This window comes from Leopardus geoffroyi, chromosome B2 (assembly GCF_018350155.1).
Source record: "Leopardus geoffroyi isolate Oge1 chromosome B2, O.geoffroyi_Oge1_pat1.0, whole genome shotgun sequence".
In the NCBI taxonomy this organism is placed as follows: domain Eukaryota; kingdom Metazoa; phylum Chordata; class Mammalia; order Carnivora; family Felidae; genus Leopardus; species Leopardus geoffroyi.
In genome coordinates this window covers 75,302,732-75,315,022 of record NC_059332.1, presented here as the reverse complement: position 1 = coordinate 75,315,022, position 12,291 = coordinate 75,302,732, and the positions used below count along the sequence as shown (strand labels likewise).

Genomic DNA, 12,291 nt, shown 5'->3' with positions numbered 1-12,291 from the left:
CCTAGAAGCTCTTCCCATACATCTCTGCCCAGCTTTGCTCAAATCTCACCTCCCTGAGGCCTTCCCTGAACACCCTGTTTAATGCCCATCACCCTCATCCTACCTGACCAGATCCCTTGTGCCCTGCTCTTCCTTTGCTTATTTCCGTAGGCTTTCCTATCACCTTGTAGTAGCCTCCATAATTTACTTTATTATTTTATTGTTTTATTCTCCATCTCACTCTATTAGAATGCACATTCCCCTAGGATCAAGATCTTTGTTTTCTTTACTAATGTATCCTATGGGCTTACAACAGTGCCTGGCGTCTATGGAGGCTCAATAAATATTTGTTGAAGTAATCAGTGAATTGAGATTAGAGTGGAATGAGTAAGCCAATTATGCCAGGAGTCCCCAAGACCACCTTCACATTCAGAGATCCACTAGAATTCAGAGGATTCAGCAGCACATAGTTGTACTCACAGCTAAGATTTATTACAGCAGCATAATAAGGACACAGCTGGATCATTAGGGCAAAAGACACAGGCCAGTTAGGAAGTATCCATACACTGACTTCCTTATGCTCTCTCCTTCCCATGAGGGGAAAAGCATACAAAAATGCAGCAACACGTGTGATATTTCTGCCCAGGGAAGCCCTGTAGAGACTCCACACCCAGGTCTTTTATCGGATGCTGATCATGTAGGCACTCTGCTTAACACAGCCCAAAATTTCAGTCTCACAGAAAGAAGGAAAGCAGGTGTTCAGCATAAACCACATTGTTTGTACAAACAGTTTAGACACAGTAACCACCCTTATCATTAGGAAAAGTGTTACCGCAGCATGGAGAACAGTTTACTAAGCTGGGTTCCTAGATGCCAGCCACATAGGCCTTTCTAAGAGAACAGTCTCAAGCGTGCTGTGTTTACTCTTTCCTAGATACCAGCTGACATTAAAATGTGATCCTTAAGTATAATGTGAAGTAAAAGAAAATGTTAGATTTCTGAACATGTTTCCTAACATAGTTTCTCCTTTGTAAAATTGAATACAGTCATTCTTAGGCAAAATGTGGACTTTTTCTAGAACTCTCTTTGATCTTTTAAATGTCATATCATTTAAGCTGAGTATAGAGGTTTAAGTTCTTTTTTCTTTTATCCTTTTATAGATCTTGGAATTTCTGGTACCACATCGAAAAAGTAAGTGTTTTTGAAATTATCTGGTTTTCTTGTGGCAGTGTATTTACATTTATTTGAGACGATTAAATGCATTGGAGTAATAACTCATTCTCGAGCTCAGTAATTTCAAAAATTTTTTTTTTTTTTTGCATTCTGGACTTTTGTTTTTGTTATTATTCTACTGGAACCTCCAAACTGTTGGCTCTGCAAGGAAAAGGAACAATCTATTTTGGTCTCCAAGATTGTCACTAAATTATAGCTAGAAATACTTCAGAATTATGGTTTGAATGCTTTAATAGCTTTAAATTCTAGAACACTGTTCCTAGCTAACATTGGTTTTTAAAAGTCTGTCATGGAGGATCAATTTTAAGGAAGGATAGAAAGAATGGTCAACAGTGTACCCTTTCTTTAGATGCACATTTCAGTACCTTTGAAATTGGGATGCATTTTACAGTAGATATATCTGACAGTCACTGTAAGGCAGGTTGTAGTCATGATGCAGTTGTGTGAAACCTTCTGATGAACCCTCCCACATCTAGAAGAAGTGCCATGATGGATGAAACAAACTACAGATATTTGATAAAGTATAGAGTATTTATGATATTTGGAAGTTTTTGTAACCAGTGAGGAATTTGGTTGAATTTTGTGGCACATTCTTCTATTGGAAGAATGCATGTTCCTCCAGGATCAGGATCTTCGTTTTCTTCTCTAATAATCCCAAGTGCTTACAACAGTGCCTGGCATCTATAGAGGCTCAATAAATATTGAGATCCAAACTCTAAATGATTTTTTATCAAATGCTTTTTTATACTGTCTTAGATACAATACAGTAAGACTCCTCTATAAGTTTAATTTGTTCTCTTTATTACCACTTGCCTTAAACAGACTACATCTAATCCCAAATAAAAGTATCTAAGGAGCCACACACATTGTTTTCTGAGTAGTGTGTTTTTAATACATGTGTTTGTTTTTTGCATGCTTGATTTTAGGGGCGACCTTCAGTGGAATGCTGGAGAGAAAAAGTTGACGGGTGGAGCCAACTGGCAGCCCAAAGTCGCCCCTGCAACCTGGTCAGCAGGTGTTCCACCAAGTGCACCTTTGGTACGTAGCCACCAGGGCCCAGGGCAGTGCTGACAATTTGCCAGTTTCCGAGCATGGGGCAGAGTGCGCTTTGTTTAGGTTTGCTACTGACATTGTACTTTTTCATCCACATTGAGGGGACATAAGCAGGATGCGATATTTACCAAAATGCAAATTTCATTGACTTTCTATTATTAGATTGTGGCCCATTTTTTAATTTTCATTATTTCAAAATAGTATTTATGCTTCTTTAGATGTTACTTCTATATTTGTACAGTTATGGAAATAACTTTTCAAAATAATTCAGTATCACTGGTAATTATCCATATTTTGCTCCCATTTCTTGCCCAAGTCGCCTAATTGTCTTAAGAAGTAACGAACACTTTTTTTTTCTTACCAGAAAGATTGGGCAGTTTTGTGTTGTGTAAATGGACTTTGATTTTAAAACTCTATTAATTCTGCTTACCACTTTTTAAACTGAAATACTAACACCATCTTTTCTATAAAATTTAAATAGATTTCATGTTTGTGTATTAAATTTCTATTAATACCAATCATTCACTCTGGGAAAGAGTGTATCACTGGAAGTAAAGACTATCACTTTGTGAGATTTGTTACCACAAAAAGGATGTTTCCTAAGGCAGCAAAATTTACTGTTTTCCTGTATATGCTCCATTTTTGGCTAACCTGGGCTAGTCACTGTTTCCCAAGCTCAATTGTAATTTTTCAGCTTTGCTTACTACCTTCACCTAAGTCACTCTTTACTAAGGCTTTCTTGATGCAAACCTTTCCTTGTTGCATGAATTAATTCCTAACCATCACCCACCAACCCCAGCCAAACATGCATAGAAGTGAATTAGTATAAATTAGAATATAAACATTTTAGGTAGACTTTATTAAAATTAATCATGCTCCATAAATTAATTTCAATACCTGAATTATAGAATTTAAAACATGTTTTCTTTTGAATAATTTGATAAATAGTAATGTTTTTATATATAAAGTTTTATTATAATTTTATAAATAAGTGTAAACCAATCTGAAAAGGGCCATTTGAACTAAAATTTACCACTAAACAATACTAATACTATTAATCAAACTACAATTTATACTGATGCGGGATCACCGAGCCCAATGGTCAAGAAAGAATTTTTGAGATATTTTACGGTGCAAAAAAGTTGTTTATTGAAGTACAGAGATAGGACCCATGGGCAGAAAAAGCCGCATTGTAAGTGTGAGGAGTGACTGATTATAATAGGGTTTTCTGTCTTACGGAAGGGAAGGTGACATTAGGGCTCCAGGAAATTGAGTCTATAGGTTTCTGGAGGTCTGACTATTCTCAAGATTGTGCTTTTCTTGTAAGTCATTAAGACAGTGACAAACTGATGAAGTTTCATGTCCTCCATGACTGTGATCTTTAGCAGTTAACCATTGGCTTTTTCCTTCCCTTGTTCCTGGGCAGTCTTGAGTGCCTGAAAAATGTTAAATATGTCCCTCTCCCACCTTGGGGAGATTTTTGCCCTCAGCTTGCCTTTTGTTATCTCATCAATGAATACCACATATTGACATTAAATTTCACAATTTATATTATCATTACCAAATTAAAGAAACTAATTTTCTTATTCTCTCTAAAAGAGGTCTAAAGAGACCTCATGTGTTGTTCTGAGAAGTTTATACTTTAGTGTATTGCCCTTACCAGCAGGCTTAAACTTTTCATTGTTTTTTTAACATGTTAATTTCAGAACAGTTACAGTGATAACAGAGTTTAAAGATAGACTGGAGGAAAGCTTGGGTATCTGGCAGATAAGCTGTAGGCTTAAAAAAAGAATAAACAAAAAAGTGGTTGAGAACCACAGGTGAGGGTGGAAAGGAAGACAAGGAAGAAAATCTCAGGTAGAATCCACACAGGGGATCACTGTGAATGAAGCTACAAGACAGTGGTTGCCCGGGTTTCTTAATGGGGTGGTCACTAAACAATGAGGCCATTTAACCAAGAAGCAGAAGGAGGGAGAACTACTTTAGTAATAGTATTAAGTTGGAGACCTTCCTTGGTCAGCACCTCTCCCGAGATCAAGATTTTCACCATACAAGGTTACAGATTCATCAGATACTTAATTTACAGCTCGTCTGCTTCTTCAGGACAACAAGGCTACTCATTATCTGATTAGCAGGCACCGTCACTGAGAATGAGATTGATATTCTCTTTTTTTTTTCTTTAACTCCAAACTCCTTATTTTTATTTATGAAGCAGAAGATGTTAAGTTGTTAGTAATTAAACTCCAGGAAGTAAAAGACAGTACACTTTAACATAAAGTATCCACAACAGCTGTGGAAAGAGAAACTAGACCAACAGAAATAATTTATCAGGAAGGCAGAGTCACATGTTGTTCTGTTTCTTTCTGTTTTTTTGTTATTTTCCTTGACTTTTTAGACAACAAGATAAAGGCGGTCAAATGCAGAGTTATTTTATCTTCATTAACTCTAAGTCTTATATGTTGTCTATATAAATTTACTGCCATTTACCCATTTACTGCAAAGCTCTTCTTCTATAACAAAGCTCTGGCTTTGCTTTGACTTAAGAAATTATTCTGGCTTAATTACATAAGAAGGCCTCTGGCTTCTTCTCTCCACCCCGTTCTTTCATAAAATGCTGCTTCCGCTTCCCTATTCCTTAAAATATGTCTGAGTCTCTTTTTTTAAGCATATTCAAGCAAAAGAAGAGAGACATCTGAAATAAAACTTCTGCCTCAGAAGCAGCCAAGCAGCGTTTCCGTGTCCTCTGGTAATCTGCAGGCCTCTCCTTTTGAGTAGGAGATGAGAGAGCAGGTGTGAGGGTGAGCATCCTTCTGCTGCCTTCTAAAGTTTCTATTGATAGAGAAGAGCTAAGGTTACCTTCCCAGTTTGTTTCAGATTTCCCTCAACTGCTGCTTGGAGGTACAGCTGTAGAATTTTTCAGATCATAGAACTCAAGTTAGATCTAAAAATCTTAACAGGACTTGAATACTTGAAACATGTCTGCTGGCAGGGCTCTGTCGTCATAGCCATCAAGAGCCCTGTGCTTCCAGGATTATTTTTTCCTGTTTTCCAATACTCACTTAAGTTTCCATCCTACAAACTGGGAAGATTCTTGCAGTTCAGAAACATATGCATTTGGCAGGGGGCCACAGAATCCACATTTCTTTCCCTAAAAGCAACTAACCTTCGTGTGCCTACATATGAAGCATTCGGTAAAATGTTGAAAAGAAAACAATAATAATAAATAAAAAAGAACCTTAGGACAAATAATATTTGGGGAGTAAATTATTAAGGGTTAATCTGTTCAAGCAAAATGGAAAACTTAGACTATATTTAAATTATTTGACCTATTTATTTGATCAGCAATTTCCACAAGTTCATTTTATTTTGATAACTAACAAAAATCTTTTTTTTTCCATAGCCTGAAGTTCTAATGATAACAATTCTGGTAAATAATACAGTTATCCTTGTATAATTCAATCCTGATAAATGATATGATTCTGAACAGCCTATTACCTAACCTGTTGAAATGATGAGTAAGGAGTGAATCTGAAGTATAATACCTGTTTTGTTTTTAATTTTTTTGATAAAATTTACATAAACATTAAATTCTCCATGTTCACAACTTTAAAGTGAATATTCATTCAGTATATATTCAGTGATTTTCAGTATATATACAGTGTTTTAAAACTGTCACTATTGTCTAACTCCAGAATAGCTCCACCACCCCAAAAAGAAACACAATCCCTTTGAATTCCCACCTCTCCCTATCCCCTGGCATCTAATAATTTACTCTATAGATTTGTCTGTTCTGGGTATTCCATATCATCAGACTCCTATAATATGGAGCATTTGGTGCCTGGCTTTTTTTACTTAGCATGACATTTTCAAGGTTCATCCATGTTGTAGCACGTATCAGTACCTCATTTCTTATGGCTGAATTTGGATATACCCCCTTCTTCAACTGATGGGCATTTGTGTCATTTCTACTTTTTGGCTGTTATGAAAAATACTTCTGTAATTTGTAAAGAAGTTTTTGTGTGAATATATGTCCTCAGTTCTCTTGGGTGTATACCTACGAATGGAATTGCTAGGTCATGTGTAACTCTCCACTGAGCCTTTTGAAGAACTGCCAAACTTTTCCACAGCAGCCACGTCATCTTACATCCCCACCAGCAATATGGAGGGTCTCAGTTGTGGTTTTGATACAGATTTCCCTAATGATAGATGAGTTTGAGCTTTTTTTATGTGCTTCTTGGCCATTAGTTTGTTTGGTTTTTTATTTGTTTGTTTGAGAAATATCTTCATATCCTTTGCCCATTTTATGATTGGGCTGTCTTTTTATTATTGAGTTCTAAGAAATCTTTATGTATTCTGGATACCAGATACTTATTAAATACTGTATATGATTTGCCAATATTTTCTCCCATTCTATGAGTTGCCTTTTTATTTTCTTGATAGTGTGTGTCCTTTAATGCACAAAAGATTTGAATTTTTTAGGTTTATTTATTTATTTTGAAAGAGAGAGCTGGGCAGGGACAGAGAGAGAGGGAGACAGGTGAATCCTAGGCAGGCTCTGCACTGACAGCACAGAGCCCAACATGGGACTCGAACTCAATCGTGACCTGAGCTGAAGTTGGATGCTTAACCAACTAAGCCATCCAGGTGCCCTCAAAGATTTTAATTCTGATAAACTTCAATTTATTTATTTTTGTTGCTTGTGCTCTTGGTGTCATATTTGAGAAACAGTTGCCTAATCCAAGATCTTGAAGATTTACACTTATGTTTCTTGCCAAGAGTTTGTATACTTTTCTCTCTTACATTAGCCCTTTTACCTATTTTAGGCTCATTTTCATATATGGCATGGCACAGGGGTCCAAACTCATTATTTTGCATGTGGAAATACAGTTTTCCCAAAACCATTTATTGAAAAGACTCTTCTTCATTTATTGGCCTTGCCATCCTTGGCAAAAATCAGTTGACCATAGATGTCTGGGTTTATTTCCAGAATCTTTATTCTGTTGTATCGATTTATATGTCTGTCCTTCTGCCAGTACCATCACTGTTCTGATGTAGCTTTGAATTAAATTTTAAAACCAGGAAGTGTGAGTCCTCCAAATTTGTTCTTCTTTTTCAAGACTGTTTGGCTATTCTGGATCTCTTGCATTCCCACAAAAATTTTAGGTTCAGATTGTCCATTTTTCCAAAAGAAGCAGTTGAAATTTTGATAGGGATTACACTAAATGCATAAAGCAGTTGAGAAATATTGCTGTCTCAATATTACGTCTTCTAATCCTTGGACACAGGATATCTTTCTCTTTATCTAAGTTTTTTATTTCAACAGTGTTTTAACAAGTTGTTTAACAAAGTTTCAACAAGTCTTGTCCTTTGTTTAAGTTTCTCTTTTTAGTGATCTCTTTGCTCAATGTGGGACTCCAACCCATGACCCCAACATCAAGAGTTGCACACTCTTCTCACTAAGCCAGCCAGATGCCCCAAGTCTTGTACTTCTTTTCTTAATTTTATTCTAAGTATTTTATTGTTTTTAATGCTATTGTAAATGAATTGTCCTTTTAATTATATTTTTTTATTGTCCACTGCTAGCATACAGTGAACACTACACTGATTTTTGCATATTGATGTTGTATCCTACAACTTTGCTGAATTTGTCTATTAGTTCTAATGGGTTTTTTGGTATATTGATTTCTTAGGCATTTGTATATATAAGGTGATGTCATCTACAAATAGAGATTGTTTAATTTCTTTTTTTCTTTCTGGATGCTTTTTCTTTCTTTCTTACCTGATTGCCACAACTAGAACTTCCAGTGCACCTTTGTCTTTATTCTAAGGAGAAAGCTTTCAGTCATTCAGCATTAAGTATGATGATAGCCATGTGTTCTTTGTAGATGCCCTTATTCAGGTTGAGGAATTTCCTATCTTATCATGTGTGTTGAGTGGATTTTTTTGTTTTTTGTCGTGAAAGGATGTTGGATGTTGTCAAATGCTTTTTCTGCATCTACTTACATGATTATGGTTTTTTTTATATATTCTATCAATATGACATATTACATTGACTGGGCCAACCTTACATTTCTAGGATAAATCCCACTTGGTCATGGCATATAATTCTTTTAATATCTACTGGATTTAGTATGCTCGTATTTTGTCAAGAATTTCTGCATCAGTGTTCATAAAGGATATTGATTTATAATCTTCTAATGTCCTTGTTTGTCTTTGGTGTCAGGGCAATACTGCATCAAACAATAATTAGGAAGTATTCCACAACTTTTTTTTTTTTTTTTTTGTATGGCTTGAGAAGGGTTAATATTAATTCTTCTTTATAGTTGATAGGATTCACCAGTGAGGCCATCCAGTTCTGGGCTTTTCTGTGGCATAAGTTTTTTTTATTGTTGACTATATTCCCTATGCTGCACTTTTTTCATAACTAGAAGTGTGTACCCTTTAATTCCCTTCATCTTTTTGCCCATCCACCTCCCCTCTGGCAACTACCAGTTCTTCATATGTAAGAATCTGTGTTTTTGTTTGTTCATTTGTTTGGGTTTTTACATTCCACATTTAAGTGAAATCATATGATATTTGTCTTTCTCTGACTTATTTCACTTAGCACATACCCTCTAGGTCACTAATGGCAAGGTCTCATTCTTTTTTATGGCTGAGTAATATTCTAGTCCATATATACCACATCTTCTTTTTCCGTTCATCTCTGGATGGACACTTAGGTTGCGTCCATATTTTGGCTATTATAAATAACGCTACAGTAAACATAACGGTGCATACATCTTTTTGAAATAGTGTTTTCATTTTCTTTGGGTAAATATTCAGTGGTGGAATCACTGGGTCATACGGTATTTCTACTTTAAGTTTTTTGAGAAACTTGCATACTGTTTTCCACAGTGGTTGCACCCATTTACATTCCCACCAACAGCACACGAGGGTTCCCTTTTCTCCACATCCTCACCAACACTTGTTATCTCTTTGTCTTTTTGATATTAACCATTCTGACAGGTGTGAGGTGATGTCTCATTGTGGTTTTCATTTGCATTTTCCTGAGGATGAGTGACAATGAGCATCTTTTCATATGTCTGTTCACCATCTGTAGGTCTTCTTTGGAAAAATGCCTGTTCAGGTCCTCTGCCTATTTTATAATCAGATTGTTTAGCTTTGTGGTGTTGAGTTGTGTAAATTCTTTATATACTTTGGATATTAACCCCTTATCAGATCTATTATTTGCAATTATCTATTCCCATTCACTAGGTTGCCTTTTTGTTTTGTTGATTTTGATTTGGTTCCCTTTGCTATGTAAAACCTTTTTATTTGGTGTAGTCTCAGGTTTATTTTTGCTTTTGTTTCTCTTGCCTGAGGAGACATATCCATACATATGTTGCTAAGGCCGATATCCAGGAGATTACTGCCTGTTTTCTTTTAGGAGGCTTTATGGTCTCAGGTCTTACATTTAGGTCTTTAATCCACTTGAGTTTATTTTTGTGTATGATATAGGAAAGTAGTCCAGTTTCATTCTTTTGCATGTCCCTGTCCATTTTTCCCGACACTGTCTATTGAAAAGACTGTCTTTTCCTCCATTGTATTTCCTTACCTCCGTAATTGACCAAATAAGCATGGCTTATTTCTTGGCTCTCTCTTCTGTTCCCTTGATCTAAGTATCTGTTTTTGTGTCAGTATCATACTGTTTTGATTACTATCGCTTTGTAGTATAACTTGAAATCTGGTATTATGATACCTCCAGCTTTGTTCTTCTTTCTCAAGATTGCATTGCCTATTTGAGGTGTTTTGTAGTCCATACAAATTTTAGGATTAGTTCTAGTTCTGTGAAAAATGCTGTTAGTTTTTTGATAGGAATTACATTGGATCTGTTGATGGCTTTGAGTAATATGGGCTTTTTAACAGTATTAATTCTTCCAGTCCATGAGCAAGGTATATCTTTCCATGAGTTTGTGTCATCTTCAATTTCTTTCATCAATGTCTTCTTGTGTTCAGGGTATAGATCTTTCACTTCCTTGATTCAGTTTATTCCTAGGCATTTGAATCTTTCTGGTGCAGTTGTTTTCTTAATTTCTCTTTCTGCTGCTTTGTTATTAGTGTAGAGAAGCATAATATTTCTTATATTGAGTTCATATCCTGCGATTTTACTGCATTCATTTATCAGTTCTAATGGTGTTTTGGTGGGGTCTTTAGGGTTTTCTACATATAGTATCATATCATCTGCAAATAGTGAGAGTTTTCCTTTTCCCTTACCAATATGGATGCCGTTTATTTCTTTTTCTTTTTTTAAATTTTTTTTTTTTTTTTTTTCAACGTTTATTTATTTTTGGGACAGAGAGAGACAGAGCATGAACGGGGGAGGGGCAGAGAGAGAGGGAGACACAGAATCGGAAGCAGGCTCCAGGCTCTGAGCCATCAGCCCAGAGCCTGACGCGGGGCTCAAACTCACGGACCGCGAGATCGTGACCTGGCTGAAGTCGGACGCCTAACCGACTGCGCCACCCAGGTGCCCCCGTTTATTTCTTTTTCTAGTCTGATTGCTACAGCTGGGACGTTCAGTGCTATGTTGAATAAAAGTGATCAGAGTGGACATTTTTGTATTGTTCCCTATCTTAAAGGAAAAGCTTTCAGTTTTTCACCATTGAGTATGATGTTAGCTGTGGGTTTTTCATATATGGCCTTATTATGTTGAGGTATATTCTCTCTCAGTTTACTTTGTTGAGAGTTTTGATCATCAATAGATATTGTATTTTGTCAAAAGCTTTTTCTACTTCTATTGAAATTATCATATGGTTCAGGACTTTTTTGATTACTGATGGAAGTTTTTTGATTACTGCTATAGTCTCTTTATTTGTTATAAATTTATTTAGATTTCTTTTATGACTTCTTCAATCTGTTTTTGTACTTTGTCTCTACTCTCGTGTTTATCATTTCCTTTCTCTGCTTTCTTTGAGTTTAGTTTGTTTCCTTTTTCCTAGCTTCTCAGTGTGGAAGTTTAGGTTATTGAGTTGAGATCTTTCTCCTGCATATGAGCTATATGCTCTTATTTCTTTGTATGTCTCAGAATTTTTTTGTTGAAACCTAGACATTTTGAATATTATAATGTGTCTACTCTAGAAATCAAATTCTATCTGTTACCTAAGGGTTTGTTGTGGCTACTCTTTGTAATTGTTTATTTGTGTGTTTTGATTGTTTAGTGACCATTCTGAACTAATTCTGTAGTCTCTGTTCTTTGTTACGTGTGGCTGTTGAAGTCTCTGCTCCTTTAGCTAAGTGATAGCTAATGATTAGGCAGAGATTACTTAAATTCCTTGAACCAGAATATCTCCCAGTCTTTGTAGAGGAGCTCTGAGTGTGTGCTGGGGCAGGTCTTCAGAGTCAACCAGGCAGTTTGCAACCCTGCCTTAGCAATCACTTACAGCTTGTGCAAAGCCTCAGGGTCAGCTGGGGGCCCTCTCCTGTCTTCCCTGACCCTGCACACAGCCCTGGGCGTGTGCATGGTCTTCCAAATTCCCAGGAGTATGTCTGAGATTTTTAAACCTTTAATCCCCACATCTCCTTCTCCAGCCTTTCCTCCCAAGGTTTTTGTTTAGTCTACTGTTTTTGCCCTGTTATCCATTGCCTCAGACAGCAACAACTAAAACATTTGCCTGTAAATGGCTTCCACAAATGGCTTCCCCCAAAAGTGCTTAACAACTTTAGCACTAGGTGCATTCCCTGTTTGGTGAGACAAAGACAAGCCTTTTGAGCCAGTCTTTCCAGGGAGCCACACAGACGAGACAAAATAAATAATTAAATATATTTTACTCCCTCTGGTACTATTACTGAAGACATAAGCTGTTATTTTCAAGACTACAGCTATGCTAAAGAACAGTGGGTGAAACTTGGGTAAGTTAGGATGCCACAGAGCTCACTATTCTTGCCAAGATCCAGCTGATTTTCTTGAATAAGTATTTTCTTGATTACTGCAAGCTTTTGGTTAGTTTTCAGAGTTCTAAAATAGTTGGTTCTAATAGGTTTTGCCTG

At 36.3% G+C, this 12,291-nt stretch overlaps 1 protein-coding gene across 14 annotated transcripts in view; it reads left to right on the top strand.

Annotated features, from left to right (window-relative positions):
- The window catches only part of SNAP91 (synaptosome associated protein 91), a 149,027-nt gene that overhangs the window by 125,737 nt on the left and 10,999 nt on the right, over positions 1-12,291 (top strand). For all 14 annotated transcript variants that reach the window (XM_045498925.1, XM_045498924.1, XM_045498918.1 and 11 more), the window contains 2 exons: positions 1,140-1,170; positions 2,139-2,250. In XM_045498925.1, coding sequence (XP_045354881.1) covers positions 1,140-1,170; positions 2,139-2,250 — 143 coding nt within the window. The remainder of the gene's footprint in view (positions 1-1,139; positions 1,171-2,138; positions 2,251-12,291) is intronic.